Raw genomic sequence first — 19,612 nt, 5'->3', positions numbered from 1 at the left:
AAGCAAGGGATACAAGTAGATGAGATCACCATTTAAAGAGAATGTTTAGTGTTTTTTTATATCATTTACAAATCCGGTAAAAGTTTTTATTTTGGGCTGCGGAGCTTTTGATCAATTAAAAGAGCTCAGTTTGCTTCTTTGATGAAAGAATGCTGTTCACACAAGTCAATAAATCACCCCTTATCACAAGACTCTGAATTTCAATACGTTTCAACAACAAATATTATGCTTCAAAGCAAGCAGCAGCAATTTCCATTTAAAGTGGAAAATGACCCATAGCAAATTGATAAAAGAAGCGTTTTAGCATGGAACAAACATTCAACATTAATAATTATGCTACCAAAATTAGTGTGTGCTGTAAATTGCCTCCAGCATTGTACCGGTTTCTTCTTGCTGGAGGCGATCATTTTGCTGAAGCGATAAATCAGAGATAAAGCTTAAGGCTGTTAGCAGATCAGCCATTTTCGTCAGAGTGCCAAAAAATAGAGAGCAACTGAGAATGTGCAGAACAGGGTGAAATGGTGTATTATTGGTTTATAACAGTATAAGCACTTATTTTTAATGTTTTACACAGCTATACCTGCTAAAGGGGCCAGCATGAAGCTGCATGCAGAAGGTTTTTTGTGTACCTTAATGCACAGAATGCATTAGGGAAAAAACATTCTGCCTCTAGAACCAATTTAATCTAGGTTCCAAACCTTACTAGGTAAAAATTAGTTTAACATATTACTTTTAATCACAACCTATTTATTTTGTTTTACAGCAAGTGCAGAGTAAGCAAGGCAGGATGATGACATTTTTCATTCTTCAGAGCAGGTAAAAAAAATGTTGATAACCCTTTCCCATCTAGATTTCTGGAGGGCAGTGCAGGTGCCCCATTTTTTGAGCTTGTTGCCATCTCCGTGTAATTATAGTCACCAACTACATTAGAGGAATACTGCTCTGACCAAAGGGCAATACCCCAAACACGCTGGAAGATGTATTCTCTGTTGCTAGCACCACCAGACGACACTACTTTGCCCTTTCTTGAGAAATGTGACACAGACCTGGGTCGGACGTTTACAGCGAATCAGTGGACTAATATCATTCCGTTCGCTTTAAAGTCCTCTATCTATACAAGAGTCCAAAAAAAGCTATTTCAAGGTCTTTATTCGGTGATATCATACCCAGTCCCTCTTGCATTAAGATTCTCCGAATACTTCTGATCGATGCTGGCGATGTCAGGAGGAACGTTGTTGCACATCTTTTGGTCCTGCCCTAAACTCTCTACTGGAAAGAGGTTCGGAGGATTACCCAAAAATTTACCGATTATGTCATATCGGAGGACCCAGCTTTTTTCCCCCCTCGACATTTTTCCAATATGCCTGCTAAATTTAATAAGAAATCAGTACTCTGCCACCTCCCTAATGATGCCAAATCAAGTATCCCTGTTGACCTGGAAAAGCCCCCAGCCACCGTCCAATGGACTTCGACTCAAAAAGGTTGAGAATTTGAACCTGTCGGAGGACTTTTTGGAACATATTTACATGTTCTGAGGAGGGCAGGGTCCACTTTGCACTTTGACGTGGGTTACCCCGGATCTTAGAGGCCTTTATCACCTTCCCCTCGGTCATACCAACATTATTCTACCCACCCCCTTTTTTTTTCTTTAATTGCCCTATTCCCCCCCCTCTTCTTTTTTCCCCTCTTTCTTCTCCCCTTTTCTCTGCTTCCTTTTTCTACTTCCGTTTTCTCCTCTTCCCATATAAAACTATGGTGGTGCCTCCTTGGTCATAGGTCTACATTGGAGTAGCCTTTATCACAATAGCCTAATCGATGGGCTTGTGATATGAGGTACTACAAGATTGAGAATGTCCATTTAATTTTTGGATATCCATGGTCCCTCCACCCTCACGCTATGGCATCTCTCCCAGTTTTGACAGCAACCTTGCTCTTTTTTTTTTTTTTTAGCATACTTGTGTTTTTAGTTCCCTGCTATTGAATTGTATTCATAAAGAATAAGGTGCTATACATGTTCATGTAAAAAAAACTATCACAAAGAAAACACTGCATCAAACTGAAATGTGCACATAAATGAGAAAATAAGCAAGCATAAAGTCCATAAGTGAATAAATCCCAACACCAAAATGGAATGTTCTGAGATAAAACTTCTAGATCTTCCACCACGAGTGCGCAATATGAAGATGGCCACTCACCAGAGCTGTTTGACCCCTTTTTACAGGATGGTCAAGAAACACTTTGGGAACCCCAAATTGGTTCCACTAATGGCATGAATCCACTCCAATGGCCACTCAGGAAGGAGCTAGAATATAAAAGAAGACTCCACAGGAGACACAGATGAAAGTCTCATAGTGTAGTAACTTTTAATGGAATAAAAACAGCAGCCATAATAACAGTTACACTCACATGCGATAGTGCCTGGCCTGGCACTAGGTGTAAACAGCGTGTGTGAGTCAACTGATCCCTGGAGGTAGCGTGCGTTCCACGTCTCACTCCGAAGGTGCAAAGCCTGGTGTGGTGTATCAAAAAATGGACCCAGAAATGACGGATCCTCCACTCCGACATATGTTTTGCCGTGAATGGCTCTTCTTTCTGAAGAGCCATTCACGGCAAAACATATGTCGGAGCGGAGGATCCGTCATTTCCAGGTCAGGCACTATCGCATGCGAGTGTAACTGTTATTATTGCTGCTGTTTTTATTCCATTAAAAATTACTACACTATGAGACTTTCATCTGTGTCTCCTGTGGAGTCTTATTTTATATTCTAGCTCCTTCCCGAGTGGCCATTGGAGTGGATTCATGCCATTAGTGGAACCAATTTGGGGTTCCCAAAGTGTTTCTTGACCATCCTGTAAAAAGGGTAAAACAGCTCTGGTGAGTGGCCATCTTCATATTGAGCACTCGTGGTGGAAGATCTAGAAGTTTTATCTCAGAGCATTCCGTTTTGGTGTTGGGATTTATTCACTTATGGACTTTATGCTTGCTTATTTTCTCATTTACGTGCACATTTGAGTTTGATGCAGTGTTTTCTTTGTGATAGTTTTTTTACATGAACATGTATAGCGTCTTATTCTTTATTTTGTAATTTCGCACAGTTCCAGTGATTCGTTCACTTTTAAGGGGGCAGCGGTTTGTTTTTTTTATATGTTCTCATCCCTACCAGGCGCCACTTTTTTGGTACACATTTTTTGAATTGTATTCACGTTATGTCTCTCAAATACTGGTAGTTGTGTACTGTACCTATGGAAGCTCCTTCTTTGGACCTATATATCTTGATTATTTTGGAAACTGCCTCTCTTGTTCAATAAAAATTGTAGAAATAATAATAAGATAATCCAAGGAGCTGCGATAAGAGACACAAGCTATATTTTTTGTTTACCCTCATTTATGTAACCAAGGTTCTTTTAAACTAGGACTTTAACCTGACTTCTTAGGTCTAATTACTGAAGGGACTATGGGGTTTATTTACTAAAGCTAGAGTGTGAAAAATGAGTCACATGTCTGCATAGAAACCAATCAGCTTCTAACCCCAGCTTGTCCAATTAAGCTTTGGCAATAAAACCTGGAAGCTGATTGGTTTCTATGCAGAAGTGTGACTAATTCTGCACTCTCTAGCTCTAGTAAATAAACCCCTATGTTTACATATAAACACATTTATGTAATAAGATCACTTTCTGTTGCAGCACTTTGCCTGTGGTCTGTAAGGGCTCAGGCACACAGGACATTTAAAAAATGCCAGCGCTGCTGCCAGGAAAAAGCTGCATTAAAAAAAAACGCTCATAGCTGTGTTTTTGAATAGCGTTTATGGATGTCTTTCAGTAAAAATACTCCCTATAATGTAAAAACATCAAACGCAGCTAAAAGATTGTTACACAATTTTTCATTTTTACCGCTCAACAGCCTCTGCTCCTGGACGCATAGGCTGCCATTTTTTCTACTGCCCCTAAACGTTTATGCCTCTAAATGCCTCTAAAAGTTTGTGTGCGCATGGACACACAGGCTAACATGGAGGGGGCATTTAGAGGCAGTTAAAAAAAGTCAGACTCCCCTAACAGCAGCTGTAAAAACGTCCTGTGTGCATGAGCCCTAAGAAATCAAAACACAGACCATAAGGCAAGGAAAAGTCTATTCCATTGAATACTAAAGTTTTCAATAATGTTTTAGTAGTTGTGCTTTTTTGTTTGTCACAATGCCAGTCTGGGAGTTGCATGACTCTTTGAAAACAACAATGTGGTTGATCTTCCATCTCAGCAGTCATTGAAGTGGTTGTTAAGCCACTATCTCATCTTTATATCATCCCTTCTGACAGATAAAAAAAAAAAAGCTGTATCCTAGTGCCCGTGCTTTTAAAAAAAAAAAAAAAAAGCCAATTTCTACCTGTTTTAACAGCATCTCCCAGCGATCACGTGACTCCAGGCTCTCTGCGGAGCAGAGATTCCCCTGCTGACGCCAGCCGGGAAGGAGAGGAGGGAGGAGCCTGGAGTCACGTGATCCCCGGACAACGCTGTTAAGACAGGTAGAAATCATCTTTTTTTTTTTTTATAAAAGCACAGGCACTAGGATACAGGTTTTTTATCTGACAGAGGGGATGATATAAAAGTCAAATAGTTTAGAAGCAGCAGGGAGCGGAGCAGAGCAGCACTAGTGAGAGCTGACAGGCAGGGAGGGGAGGGGGGAGGAGGACAGAGGGAGACACAAACGAGCTGCAGATAGCAGCGGATGACGGAGGCACGTACGCTGACCACGGTATCAGGGCTCAGCAGCCATGATTTATCATGGTCAGAGTACAGAGAGGAGGGTAGAAACAGGCAGGATCAGCCAGGTATTTCAGGTGATACAGGGGGGAGCAAATGACACAGCACAAGCACTGTGCTGTATAAAATGCTTTAAGGAAACAGGATCAATTTTTTTTTTTTTTGGTTAAACGCTTTAAGCAGAGATGAGGTGTGAGTGTAATGGCTAATCAAACCATGCATCTAGTGACTAATAAAAATCTTTACACTTCATACAAATTTTAAAAAAGCTAGAATAGCAATAGAGTAAAAACATCAAATATTTCTAGAGTTAAACACTGCAACAATAACACAATTTACATTCACTAAAAATACACAATATTTTTCAGATAAAGTTCACTTATCCTATTTTCCCCTTTAAGCTGACCTTAGGGGCAGGCAGGGGGAAGCCATCCCCGCCGGGAGGAATCTGGTAGGCTGGTTATACCCAAGTTGATCAATCGATCAACTTAGTACATTCGGCTTCCCCTTTACCAGTTTGAATCTCGGGTGGATCCTGCTTAACTGGCTGAGATTTGAACAGTGTATGGCCAGCCTAATTTTTCTTTTTAGATCTCTGGAATTCTGGTTAATCCATACCGTCTCTGGCCTTTTCTTGTCCGTCAGTTCAGACCGATTAAAACACTGATGTGCAATCGGGTTTCCAGAGTCGCACATTACCTGTGGAAAAAGGGGGTCATATTACTAGGGGTAGAAAAAGAAATAGGATTTTCACACCTCACATTTCGTCTAAAGGCAAACGCCAGACAAAAAAATCAAAGTGAACCATTAGACATGGTGTCCAGCCTGTACTTACCTCCTTCAGATTGCGAAACAGCAGATCATTGTTTTTATCAAGGAACCCTAAAGAAAAAGAAAAGGATGTAAAATACCCATTATTACTTTTGAGATGATTATAACAGCTGAATAAGATAAACTTAGCTTATTGCATTGCACTGCCCTCTATTAATGGTTTTTCTCTGAAGATTGAAAGTTAAGGGAAGCAGCAATGAAAGAGCAGGAGCCAACAGCAATGAGAGTTGCAATCTAGAAGTGCTGAGGTAAGAATGTTAACACATTTTTATAAATAGTTTACTGGGGAATGTTTATTTTAACGTGCTCAATGTGTGAAGCTAAAAATAAAAAATATAAGGGTTTAATAAAGCATGCATCAAATTTGAGTCAAATGCAGTCCTTGGAGGTCTGCATTTCAAATCCTTTATTTTCTTGTGGGCTGTATATATCTGTGGTTAAGGTTAATAATCCATATCCGGCAGATATGTAGAATTCCTGTGTGGGTCAGAGGATGGGCATGTATTGGATTAAAATGACTACATTGCTTGTAATAGGCAGTCTTTTTTTTGTCCTTACACACAAACAACCTGCTGTCAGATGAACACCTCAGGGCCAAAACTTTGTAACATGGTTTTATTAAGGCCCAATAACACCAGCAGAGTGCATAACGCGTAACCACTCGTCTGTGCTGTAAAGGGGCTGTGTGATGCACCAACTATTAAATTGTCACAAAATGATATTCCATTCATCTTTAGGCCCCTTTTTCATGGGCGATCCGATCCAACTGCCAGTTTTTCAAGGGATCAGCAGATAGGTCTCCTACTGAGGAAAACGGATCTGCCACGTGTTAAAGGGGCCTTTTGCGCTGCAGTGCATTAAGTCGCAACACGTGTGCGTTGAAAAAAATTGCATCCTAATTTTTCAGCGCACCACTGCAGTATTAAGTAACTTGTAGCTATAGTGCCAATTGCAGATAAATTACCTCTCAAACAGATGACAGTAGCCCCCCACCACCAACTCCTTCACACGCCTTTATCTCCAGAGGACTGGCATCATCTTTGTTTCAGAGTCAACCAGGTCGGCATTTAACGCCAGGACTAAAATGCTTATACATACAAATCCCAATCATGCAAATGTTGGTGGCAGTGCAACAGAATTTATCTTCTTGGATTTGTGTACACATGTTGTCTTGCACAGGTCAGCCCTCTACTACTACCTCTTGCTCCGAGATCAGACAGTGTAAGCGCCTGTTCCAACCAACTGTGATGCAGGAAATGAAAATTTCTGTGTGCATTTTTTCCACATTGCACAGGAATGCGCTACCCTTGCTAGACGCACGCAGATGCCATTAATCGTTAATGGCACCCCAAACGCATCTAGCAAATGTGCATGCATTGCAGCCACCAAAATGCATGGTACCACAATGCCATGCAGTTTGGTGTAGCGCAATTTTAAAAGTCACACAGCCATACTTTTTTTTTGTGTACGACTGTTCCTTGAAAAGTGCAGAACGATTAAAATATAATCAAATGAAACCTACTTTTGACATGTGTTAATGTGCAAGCCCAACTATAATGCAATTTGCCCTAACGGTTTACAGTGAAATTATATCAATTTATGTGCATACAAATAACATGCATTAATAGGTATCAAAAATCAAACTAAAAATACCCCAATGTAAAGTGCATATATAAATGTGAACAAAATATAATATGTGCAAAAGTCTGAACCACAGTTTTAATCGATATACTCCAAAGGTGCTCAGTGTCCAAAAAAAATTAATTTCAGTGCTAATAGTTCTAGATATATTATTGTGTACACCCAGTATATTCCACCAATTACACTAACTGCTCACCTCATTCATGTACACTCACCGGCCACTTTATTAAGTACACCTTGCTAATACCGGGTTGGACCACCTTTTGCTTTCAGAACTGCCTTAACTCTTTGTGGCATAGACTCAACAAGGTGTTGGAAACATTCCTCAGAGATTTTGGTTCATATTGACATGATCGCATCACGCAGTTGCTGCAGATTTGTCGGCTGCTCATTCATGATGCGCATCTCCCATTCCACCGCATCCCAAAGGTGCTCTATTGGATTAAGAACTGGTGACTGTGGAGGCCATTGGAGTACAGTAAAATCATTGTCATGTTCAAGAAACCAATGGTGAGATGATTTGAGCTTTGTGACATGGTGCATTATCCTGCTGGAAGTAGCCATCAGAAGATGGGTATGCTGTAGTCATAAAGGGATGGACATGGTCAGCAACAATACTTAGTTAGGCCATGGCGTTTAAACAATGCTCATTTGGTATGAAGAGGCCCAAAGTGTGCCAAGAAAATATCCCCCACACCATTACACCACCACCACCAGCCTGAACCGTTGATACAAGGCAGGAAGGATCCATGCTTTCATTTACGCCAAATTCTGACCCTACCATCTGAATGTCGCAGCTGAAATCAAGTAGGCTCATCAGACCAGGCAGCGTTTTTCCAAGCTTCTATTGTCCAATTTTTGTGAGTCTGTCTGAATTGTAGTCTCAGTTTTCTGTTCTTAGCTGACAGGAATGGCACCCGGTGTGGTCTTCTGCTGCTATAGCTTATCTGCTTCAAGGTTCGATGTGTTGTGCGTTCAGAGATGGTATTCTGCATACCTTGGTTGTAACGAGTGGTTATTTGAATTACTGTGGCCTATCTGCACATTCTCCTCTGACATCAAGCTGGCATTTTCATCCACACAACTGCGGCTCACTGGATATTTTCTCTTTTTCTGGCCATTCTCTGTAAACCCTAGAGATGGTTGTGTGTGAAAATCCCAGTAGATCAGCAGTTTTGAGAAACGCAGACCAGTCCGTCTTGCACTAATGACCTTGCTACGTTCAAAGTCACTCCCCTTTCTTCCCCATTCTGAAGTGCGGTTTGAACATCAGCAAGTCTTCTCCACCACATCTAGATGCATTGAATTGCTGCCATGTGACTGGCTGATTTTGTGTTACCAAGCAATTGACCTAACAAAGTGGCCGGTGAGTGTATATAAAAGCACCTTGCCCTTTAACAGGCTGCAATAGCTCTCCAGACCTCTCCAGCTGTGCTCAGGGTCTTAAACACCACCAGGGATCTCCACACTCTCCAGAAAGCAATTAACAGTTAATTGCTTTCAGGAGAGTGTGGAGATCCCTGGTGGTAATTAAGAACCGAGAACGTGCAGAAATGCGTGCACATTTGTGTGAACCGGGCCTAAAAATTCAACACTGCCACGCAGATTTGTCCCTGAGATGCATTTACGCGGAGTTAGGGTTCAATACCACACACCTTCCAAAATTACTGTGTGCGCAACTCCTATCCCAGTACAGTCCACACTAATACACACACGCTAATACACACACCGCAAGGCAATGCCTCCCTAGTTACAGTGACGGTCTACTCCTAAGTAAATGATAGAAAGGCTACTAGGGTGCTGTAAGCTACAAATACTGTATATGCACATGTGGTTGCTCTTCGACAATTAGGTGACCAAGAATCAAATTCCCTTGTCCAAGTACTAACTACACAATATGTTACCTAATGATCATATTCTTAAGCGAGTGTAATTTTATGCCCAAGGACCAGGCTTCATTGTGCAGAGACACTAGGTAATTACTTTAATTTTATTTCTTGGTGAAGCTTTAAGCAATTGGAAATATAGTGGTTGCCATTTTCCTGTAGCCTGCCCAAAACAAAGATGGTATCTGTTGTCCCAGGATACTTATACACATATGGAATCTGCTTTCTCCTTTTGCCTGCATATTGCATTTTGCACCAGGTTCAGTTTACTGTATGTGGCATTTACTATTCCTTGCATCCTTCAGCCCCTCTTCTCCAGTGTGTCAAAATTCATTTTTTTCTTTTATGTGCTACCCACAACCTACTGGTGGCATTGCTATCTTCCCCTTAATAGGTTTCATACGGTCTCCTATCTGACCCCAAGATTCTTGGCCCCTGTCTTGGCTTGATACTCTCCCTCACTCACTCCCCCCCTCCTCCCTTGCCAAGAGCTAATCCCTCACTTCTACAACACAATGTCCAAAGGCTTTCATCTTACACTGTGCCAAAGCCCCACGAGATTGTATTACTGACCAATGTTACTGTAAGTAATCCATCCGATCATCATATGGACTAATGCAATGCCACTGCATACATTTCTTTTACCCACTTAATATATAATGTAAGTGTGTGCAATCTGTCGACTATTACAGCAACCAAAATCATAGGGAGAGCTTTGTCACCCACCGTCACCGACTGTCACCAGTGCCAATGCTTTTTTACCCTTGGCTCCCAGTCTGAATTTAGAGTCAAATATATTTTTATTAAGTTCGCAAGGTTATACAGAGCCATTTAACACTGGCAAACGTAATATGTAGCGATTAGCATGGTAGAAAACAATTTGTCTGTACACAAACTTATACATATAGAGAGCGGAGTATATAAGAATGAGTGTATACCAGTTTGGTTCAGTTTCAATCTCATGGATAACATATAAATCATGCTACTGAACAACCACAGTTCAATAATTTCAACGTCTGCTGTTGTATCATAAAAGGGATGGGAAAGAGAGAGTAGTGAGAAGAAGATAGAGAGAGAGGAGAAGGAGAGAGGAAAGAAGGTGGGGAACGGGCAAGGTTAGGGGGGGTCAAGTCGGGCTGGCAGGCCCTGGGGCAACACAACGGTGCTCTAGGTTGAATTTATTTAGTCAGGTAGCTTTAGCAGACTTTTCAAGGCATTGGAGGTGGTGTAATCAATCCATATTAGCCACATAGTTTGGAATTTATCGTAGGTGTCATTATCTAAGGCGATCATCTCCTCCATTCGCATAATATCATTGACAGTAGAGACCCAGGAGGATAGCGGTGGGGTAGTAGTAGTTTTCCAGTAAAGTGGTATGAGTTGTCTAGCTGCTGATAGGAAAAAACGAAGTAGGGATCGCTTCTGGGAAGGTATTGAACCTGGTAACATGGATAGCAGCGCCACTTCAGGCGTGGGCGTTGTGGGTTTATCATAGAGGCTACTGTACACGGCAAAAACCTGTGACCAAAACAGCTGGATGGCTTTGCACTTCCACCATATGTGGAGATAATTGCCCTCCGGGTCTCCACATCTCCAGCAGGTCGTGGCAGTAGAGGGGAAAATTTTGTGTAACGATTGGGGGTCTCTGTACCATCGTGTCAAGAGCTTAAAATTTTTCTCTTGTATATGGCAAGAAATGGAGGACTTGTGTGTGAAGTGAAAAGACTTTTGCCAGTCATCTGGCGAGAGATCCCTGCCTAGGTCAGTGGCCCATCTCCTCGTGTAAGGTGGCAGTTGATCGTGAGTCAGTGAGTGTAGTAGTTTGTAAATGGTAGATAGTAGATGCCGGGGTGTTTCCGAGAGAGAACACAGCTGCTCGTAGTCTGTTAGGGGTCTATGGGTGTGGGTAGAAGAGAATAGGTCAGAGCAAAAGGATGAGATGCGCAAGGCTGTGAGCCAATTACCTCTGTCTCCCGGGAGGACCGGCGTACCCGTGTTAGGGTGTATGAATGAGTTGGCTGTAGGCCAGGTGTCTCGTGAATATGGGCCCACTAGATTAGCGCCCATACCCTGAGGGAGGTCTGGATGGTCAAAGAGCGATGTAAGCGGTGAGGGGTCAGTAGATAGAATTGGTAATAATCCCTTCCTATACCACAGGTGTAGTGCTGCAGTTGTCAATGGAGAGCAACTGGTTAGGGTAGAGAGCCCTCGACCATAACCCCAGAGCAGAGCTCGAAGGTCAGAAGTGGAGAGGTCTTGTTCTATGGCAGTGGATGCCTTGGGGAACGGCCGAGGGAACCACTCGAGGATCCTAGATAGGACTGCAGCCCTGTGGTACATTTTCGAAGTCTGGGAGGCCAACCCCACCCCGATTTTTAGGGTATGTCAGCAAGGCATGTCGAATACGAGACATCCCCTGCTGCCAGACAAAGCATATAGACAGAGCGTAGAGAGGCAAAGAAGCGCTGGGGGATAAGTATCGGAATCGTCTGGAAGACGTATAAAAGTTTGGGGAGTGTATCCATTTTTAATGTATTGATACGGCCAAACCAAGGTATTGGGGTCTGATTCCATGTGTCTAATTCTTTCCGGATTCGGGATAGGAGCGGGGGGGTAAGGTTGTAGAGGTCGGCTAAGTTGGGTGGGATGGTGTCCCAGTCTGAATTTAAACCTGTCAAGGTAAAGTTACTTAATGCAACAAGGTCAGATTAAAGATATTAAAAAAATATATATATTTCTTAAGATTAAAACCATACAAGTAAATACAAACATTGCTAGACTCCAGATTAAAATATGACTCGCTTACTGAGCATAGGGTGTTTATTGGAGAGTGTGCATATTGCTTTTAAGCAGATGCCTGACTGCAAATGTCATTAATAATGAATATACTCAATTTGTCCAGTAAGCATAATTAGCTCTAAATGTTCTTTTGTTTCAAGAAAACAATGTTCTTGTTGAAATGACCAGATGTCACAGTGACTTTGATAACATGGTATATATGCCAGCTGAACTAAGTCAGGAAAGAGATACACAAAACTAAGGGCAGGATGGGTGGATGCTCACTCTGCAGTGCTAACTCTGGGAGGCAAAAAAATCTTTACTCTGCACGACCGCTAATGCAATTTACCTGCTACACTGTAGTTCACTTCCCCAGCATAATGCAGCAAACGGAATTCATCTCTGCCAAGCACTTTTCGGGTTTTCTGGTCTCCAAGTTTGTGTCTGTAATGTAAATAGCAGCAAGTAAATGAGGCGAATCTCATAAAAAAAGGTCATCTACTCCTTTCCTCTCTGCTCTATAAGGATTAGGCTTGAAAGTTAAAGCAGTCATCTAATTAAAGTGGCGCTAAAGGTTTTTTTACTTTAATGCATTCTCTGCATTAGATATTAAAAAGGTACAAATATCAAACAGCTATTTCTATTTTTAGATGTTGGATAATCCAAAATTAAGATATATTGAGGAAAGATTGGAAACTTCCCTGCTTTTCTTATGAAATAAGGCAGATTGTATCTGTATGTAAAATTTTTGAAAATTAATAAATATTTAAAGAGAAGTAAAAAAAAAAAAAAAAATGGGCAATGGCTCCCGCTGTTGTCTCCCAGCCAATGAGAAGGCAGAGACCCGAGAGAGCAGCTACTCTCATGCACATCACTGGATCGCGATGAGACATTAGGGGGGCCACTACATGCTGAAGGTTTTTACCTTCATGCATAGAATGCATGAAGGTAAAAAACCTTCAGCCTTTGCAACCACTTTAAGGTAAAAAAAACCTTTCAATGTTGCTCCTCCCCAGCCCCGCCCCCCCAGTACCTCCCTGAGCCCTATCACAATTCAGCGTTGTGCCTGAGATCAACTTTGCTCTCCTCCAAGCAGCGCTATGTGTGTCTATAAACACGCGCAGCCTGGCTCGGGAGCGAACCTGCAAAGTCTGCCCCCCCAGTGAATGGCTTGCTATGGGGCAGAGGGAGGAGAAGAGAAGGAGTAGAGAGCGCTTGCGAGGGACCCCAGAAGAGGACGTTTGGGGGTCGCTCTGTGCAATACCATATCAGGTTTGTGATTTTAAATGTAAAAAGTGTGCAATGCTTTGACAAAAAGAAATATTATAGAATATAAAAATAGTAAAAAAAAAAAAAAATTGTTAAATTCTGAAAAAATTGGTATTTTTTATCAAAGAGTGGAAATCATTTGGACACAACCACCAAACATTTCATTCTTTAATTTTAAGGCTTAAATGTACACTGGACATTTCTCAACCTCCCCTGAACAATTTAACTAGACAGATGTTTAAAAACGTCTGTTATGCCGTGTTTACATGCTGCTTTTTTTCTCTCTCTCAAATAGTCAAAAAACCGCCTGTAAGCAAACATGGCTAAATGCAAGTTACTGCGTTTACAACCTGTTACAGGCCTTTCAAATGCCTCTGAACATCCGTTCTGAATGCATTTTTTTGCTTTCCAAAAAATGCTTCTAAACCCAACTGCCTAGAAATGACTATAAACGACCCTGTGTACATGTACTGATAAGATAACAGAGGAGAGTTCAGAGGCAGCTAAAAAAAACAGCCCAACTGCTCCTAAACATCCGTTTACCAGCAGCAGGTGTACATGAAGCCTAAGGCTTCATGTACACGGGACGTTTTTACAACCTCTCCTGAACAATTTAACTTGACAGAAACCCACGTTTAAAAAAGTTCATTTTGCCACTTTTAGCAGCGGGTGAAAAAAAAAATATTTTTTTTCTTCAAAATAGCCAAAAATGAAAAACGCCTGTAAATGAAACGCGGCTAAACGCGAGATACCACATTTAGCGTTTGAAATGTCTCTAAACACAGCTTCTGAACGCATTTTTTTGGTTCCAAAAAAAAAACCAAAACCTCTAAACGCAACTGCCTAGAAATGACAATAAACGAACCTGTGTACATGTACTAATAAGATAACAGAGGAGAGTTCAGGAGCAGTTAAAAAAAATGCCCAACTGCTCCTAAACATCTGTTTACCAGCAGCAGTGTACATGAGGCCTTAGTCTGATAAATAAGGGACATAACTTAAAGAAGCAAAGAAAAATGTTTTGAGAAAACAAAGTATAATGTTGTCCACTCCATTGAATAACAAACCCCTTAGCGGTTCACCTTTTAATTTTCAGGCTGCATGCGTTGAGGCTTGGCCTTATTTGTGCATATTTGCCCAAGGAAAAAGGAGTCTGCTGCACTGCTTAAGGTGCTGGTAAAAAGATACAAGTCTCTTACCTCTGAGGGATGGAGCACAACCCACAGAGAATAACCTGTCTTATGTTAGACTGGTAAAACTGTTACTTTCTTGCTTTTATGTGGATGGGATTCCTAAGCATTTCTCTGAAGTTGGACTATTCAAACCCATTAAACGAGTTGTGTAATAACCGCTGAAAAACACCCCCTTGATATTATCACACAGGACTTTGGGAAACATCCTGTTCATTAATAACAAAGATATGAACAATTGAACTAAGGGAGAGAACAATGGCCAACTGAAAAAAAACTTTTCATACTTTCATACTGTAAAATCTATTGTTGTATGTTTATAAATAGCCAGATTGTTATGCATTTTTATGGCTCTGATGATCAATATTTTATAAAAGTATAAATTAAAATGTGGAAATTTTAACTGTGGTGTACATCGTGTATATGTTAGGTCACCTGTAACGTCCCACACAGGTTTGTTTTTCAATTTCCTGTAACTTTAAGGGTTGTTGGTGTCCAGTAATGTGATATGGGCAATTTATACGCTATGTTGCCAAAAGTGCAGGTCATGAGGTCAAATTAAAAAAAAAGGGTGAGTCAATCCAATGAACTACCATTGCACTGGATACCCCAAGCTGTGCTTCAGTGGTTTATCCCAAAAAGGCCTCCTCAGGGGTGGAATTCAAAATAAAAAGCATCAATGTAAAAAGATGCTGAATCAGATGGAAGGATCAAGCACATGGCACACAGATTTTCTTAAAGTTGAAAAAATGTGTTCCATAATGATTACTTTTGGTGTTATAAGTACTTGTTAAACGGAAGTAAAGCCCATCTTTAAAATATTGTCAGCAGACAGGTTTTCCTGTTTAAAAGGTTTCTTTATATGAACAAATTTTTGTATACAGTTACATAGACCCTGAAGTCAAATCGTGAGTATGATGGATTTACACAAAGAAAATAAATACATTTGTTTTTAAAACCTAAAAAAACAAACAAAAACCATTTCATTAAAATACTCACGTCACAAAGTGTGGGTGGTTTTTCACAGTGTCCTCCAACTTCTCCAGGAATGTCATATCTGTGGCTTCTCCTGGACGTAAACATTCTTCATCCTACAGAGAGGAAAACACAGAGTTCATCAGGAGCACCATCACCAATGCCACCAATAACAAAATCTGCTTCCTCTACAAACATATCCTGTTTTCTACGCAATGAGCAAGGAAGACATTGCACTCACCAGAATGGAAATGATGCCTTTGAATTTCTCTTCGACCAGATCGCAGATTATTTTGTTATTAAAATACTGGACTGGCTCCCACTGCAATGTAATATGAAATGATTAAAATGTGCAGAGTAATTAGACAAGAAAAAATGTAATTAGAGTCAAATTTTGTGGGTGATGGACAGGATTTAGAACATCTGTCGGGTTTACTGCAACCTCTATCCCTGCAGGGATGATTACTCTTCTCTATTTGTCTTGATGACCATTGTCTCAAGAACTGAAAGACTAGAAATTAAGCATATTATTGTTATTGTTGTCAGGAACAGGAGGTGAGGGGAATCTTCTAATGTGGACACCTGATCTAACAGCTAAGATAATTTCCCCTGTTTTGTCTTCTGGACATAAAAAGGAGGGAAAACCTCACCGAGCCAGACCGCAAAGGTAAAAAAAAAAAAAAAAAATGCAAGTTTTTACCACTTAAAAGAAGAGGTTTTCATCAGAAATTTGTTTTAAGGATAAGTGAGGAAAGGATATATGTTATAGTTTAATATAAGCCTTAATATGTTTATTCAAAAAAACATTTTTAATCTTTTCAAATCTGCAGCTTTCATTTCAATTATATTAGGTGATCCCTGCAGGAAGGTCATTAATGAGCACTTCCTGTTGCAGGGCGACAAACCCTCTGTTGCTACCTCCTAGTCACATGAGCTTCTTATGTAGACAAGAAGTTTCATCAGACATTACATAGACATGGTCCACTGCTGTCACCATCTGTAAAACTGCCCTAAGCAAGGCAATGCAGCCCTCAGATCAGTAAATGCATGTAAACAAGAAGTGGCTGAAAAGCGAGGATCAGCAGCAGAGATGTAACTTGAATAAAAATGACTTCAAAAATGTATATTTCACTTTTTTTTTTATTTAACTTTTTATTAAATCCTACAGCAGTGTCACAAGAGGAGCCAGGAGCGCTAGCGGGGGAACCCAAGAAGAGGATTGGGGCTGCTCTGTCATCAGGGCCACCATCAGGGGGGTACAGCCGTTACAACTGTAAGGGGCCCACCTGGGCCAGAAGGACGGGTGAAGGGGATCTGTGCTGTGCACATATATACAGGTGTGTGTGTGTGGGTGGGGGGGGGGCACGGACATATATACAGGTGGGGGTGGGGCGCTGACATGTATACAGGTGTGTGAAGGGGCGGCTGATATATACAGGTGTGAGAGTGGCGCTGATATATACACAAAGGTGTGTGGGGGGCGCTGAAACATATACAGGTTTGGGTGGGGCTGACAAATATACAGGTGTGAGGGAGCTGACATATATACGGGATTGGGGGGGCTCAGTGCATACAGGGGAGGTGTGGCTGGTGTGTGGATTCGGTAGGATGACCCATAGGCAAGCCCTGGTGAATGTTGGTGGTCAGGCTCGGGGGGGGGCAAAAATTTCTGATAGCTGCCCTGTCAAACTTACAGAGCAGGCAAGTATGACATGTTTGTTCATTTCATTTAAAGAAAGAGGAAGCTTTACAATCACTTTAATGACTACAGTTAAAACACTACTTACTGCAATCCCTTCAGATTCATATTCATCCTGCTCAGACTTCAACGTCAGCTCTATAAACAACTGCTGCAGTTTTTCATTGCAAAAATTAATGCAAAATTGTTCGAAGCTGCAAAAGAAGATGGTATATAAAGAAATATATGCAAAAAAATACTGTTTTTCAAGTTAGATTCCAGAGTAAAATAGTGCACATGAGCTCAACATAAAATTGAATTTGTTTTAGATGGGACCATGACCTATAAAAAAGGAAATCAACCTTCAGGGTACCCTGCTGTCAATGGGTATGCTGTGTATAAGTTCACAATCTAAAAAACTAGTTGAAGTATTGATCAGTAATATGAATCTTTCACATGCACTGCTTGTGTTAGTACAGGCAGGGCTTTCATTAAATCTTTACAGGATTTAACTGCAAATCTGCTTGGGCAGCACTAAACAGAGGGAATGATTACAAGAATAGGTGTTCCTATGATGTCTGTGTACACAAGTCTATCAGGCTTGTGTCACTTAAGTCTGTCACAAAGGCTGGCAATTCAAATTCAGGGCATGATGAAACATACTAGAGATAATAATAATAATAATAATAATAATAGAGCGAGAGAGAGAATGCATGCTAAAACAATACGATCAAATGAGATGCATAGTTAAAATTTGAAAACTAGCTCTATGACTCTCAACACCACTTTAGAACTTCTGATGTGGTCCTCCTTCGATATTGCACACTGTTCTCACATCACATTGTCCAATTCTCTACCCTCCCCTTGAAAGCAGATACAAAAATTCCCCACATGCAAGCGACTTGATCTTTTTATCGTACGCGGCTCTAACGTACCCAACACGAGATTCCAAACCACAATACATCCTTCATTGGGAATGAGACCTAGGGGAAACACTTTACATACCGGACTGGAACAAAATTTGGCAAGCTGCAAAACTACATGCTCAACCAGCATCCTAGCCCAGGAAATGCTCAAAGAGTCCTGTTCCGTTGGTATATGATCCCATAGTGAATACAGAAATTTACAGTCTGTCTCAACCTTGTGCTTCCGTGGTTGCAGGGCATCAAACTAGGCACCACATCTGGTGGCAACGTTCCAAAGTTTCCTGGAGGTGGAGCAGGGGGATGGGCATACTATGGTTCATGAAAAATGTACTTCTATTCTTAATGACACTCATGCCAAAATTTCTGAAGCCACGGGTCTCCTGGTGGTTATATAACAAAACCTTAACCACTCACTTCTGCCCCTCTGTTTACTTGAGGGGGGCCAAACATAAGGCTCCATCCAGCTGGGTCCCCCACTACCTCTCTACTCCCCCTGGCTCATCCTTCCCCTACCCCCCTCACCTCTACATTCTTTTGTTCTCCTTTCTTCTTCACTGCATCTGGATACTGTGCTGCTAATCTTATTTTCAGCATCCTTCAGGGAGCATACCCTTTTTAAATTTTCTTTGCAAACATTCCCTATTCTTTCCAAACACTATGTTGCGCTGTTTAATGCTGCCCCCCAAATACTTTGCTATGTGAGAGCAGCCAGTCTGTCTTATTTGTATTCCGAACACTTCATGATTGTGCACTTATGTGCACTGGATTATGCAGATCTGTCATTTAATATTTGTACCATAAATGACCTTCAGGGACTGGGTGCCCCTTTAATGTGGGGTCCACTCCCCTGGACCTGTATAGCACCCTGCGGGAAAGCACCTTGGTCAGAACAAACCCTGCACGGGGCTCCATTATGCAGGGTCCACCACCATAAGGCTGCATTACAGGCAAAACCTTGAGGAATCTTCTCTCCTTCCAATGAGGCTCGGGTACCATCCATTTTGGCTGATAGTTTTTTCGAATGGATTCGAATGAAGTCCATGATTCTAAATAGAACTGTCCAGACCTCCAAGTATGCTCCAAGAGCACATGTACCACATCAATGACCATTCCACCTTACAGACACTGGTGAAAAAAAACTGAGGTCCTTCCTATGTAGGAGGGGTTTTATAGGGGTGGACTTCCTGTTTGACTATCTGCCAGTGTATATCCACTAGTAGGTGGCATACAACCCATATAGTCATTATCATGGTTGCTCTGTGTCCCATGATGTACGATAAACAAAAGTCTTTTTTGCTGGATCCACTTTAGGCTTCAAGGCGCTGCTCGATTCATTCCTTTGGGGAGAGCGGAACCCTGCAAGACCTCCAAAGGCTGCCATATGTATGCCTACCTAAAGGAATGATTGGGCTGCAGCGTGCATGTGTAGGTTGAAGAGGACCAGGCAAGAACAATCTAAAAGCAAAGTTGCCACCAATAGGGCCACAAAGTATTAAATAAGTAAAAGGCTGGATTGAGGACGAAAGTGATCAGAGTAGGTAGGCTGGACTAAACAACAACTTTTTATCAAAAAGATAGTTTATCCATTAGGCCTCTTTCACACTTGTGCGACCTGAAAGTCGCGCAACTTTGACACGACTTGAAGCAATGCCTGTGTAATCTTGAGTTCTATGGACCTCAAGT

General features: G+C 41.4%; 1 protein-coding gene across 6 annotated transcripts in view; it reads right to left on the bottom strand.

The window, feature by feature from the left end:
- MYO1C (myosin IC) overlaps window positions 1-19,612 on the bottom strand; it is a 333,223-nt gene that overhangs the window by 61,630 nt on the left and 251,981 nt on the right. For all 6 annotated transcript variants that reach the window (XM_073616641.1, XM_073616644.1, XM_073616642.1 and 3 more), the window contains exons 12-17: window positions 17,113-17,218; window positions 15,567-15,647; window positions 15,350-15,441; window positions 12,241-12,335; window positions 5,591-5,637; window positions 5,374-5,454 (exon numbers count right to left, since the gene is read on the bottom strand). In XM_073616641.1, coding sequence (XP_073472742.1) covers window positions 5,374-5,454; window positions 5,591-5,637; window positions 12,241-12,335; window positions 15,350-15,441; window positions 15,567-15,647; window positions 17,113-17,218 — 502 coding nt within the window. The remainder of the gene's footprint in view (window positions 1-5,373; window positions 5,455-5,590; window positions 5,638-12,240; window positions 12,336-15,349; window positions 15,442-15,566; window positions 15,648-17,112; window positions 17,219-19,612) is intronic.

This window comes from Aquarana catesbeiana, linkage group LG02, assembly GCF_042186555.1.
Source record: "Aquarana catesbeiana isolate 2022-GZ linkage group LG02, ASM4218655v1, whole genome shotgun sequence".
NCBI lineage: Eukaryota > Metazoa > Chordata > Amphibia > Anura > Ranidae > Aquarana > Aquarana catesbeiana.
The sequence above is the reverse complement of the archived record's forward strand: the minus strand, read 5'-3'. Positions and strand labels throughout refer to the sequence as shown.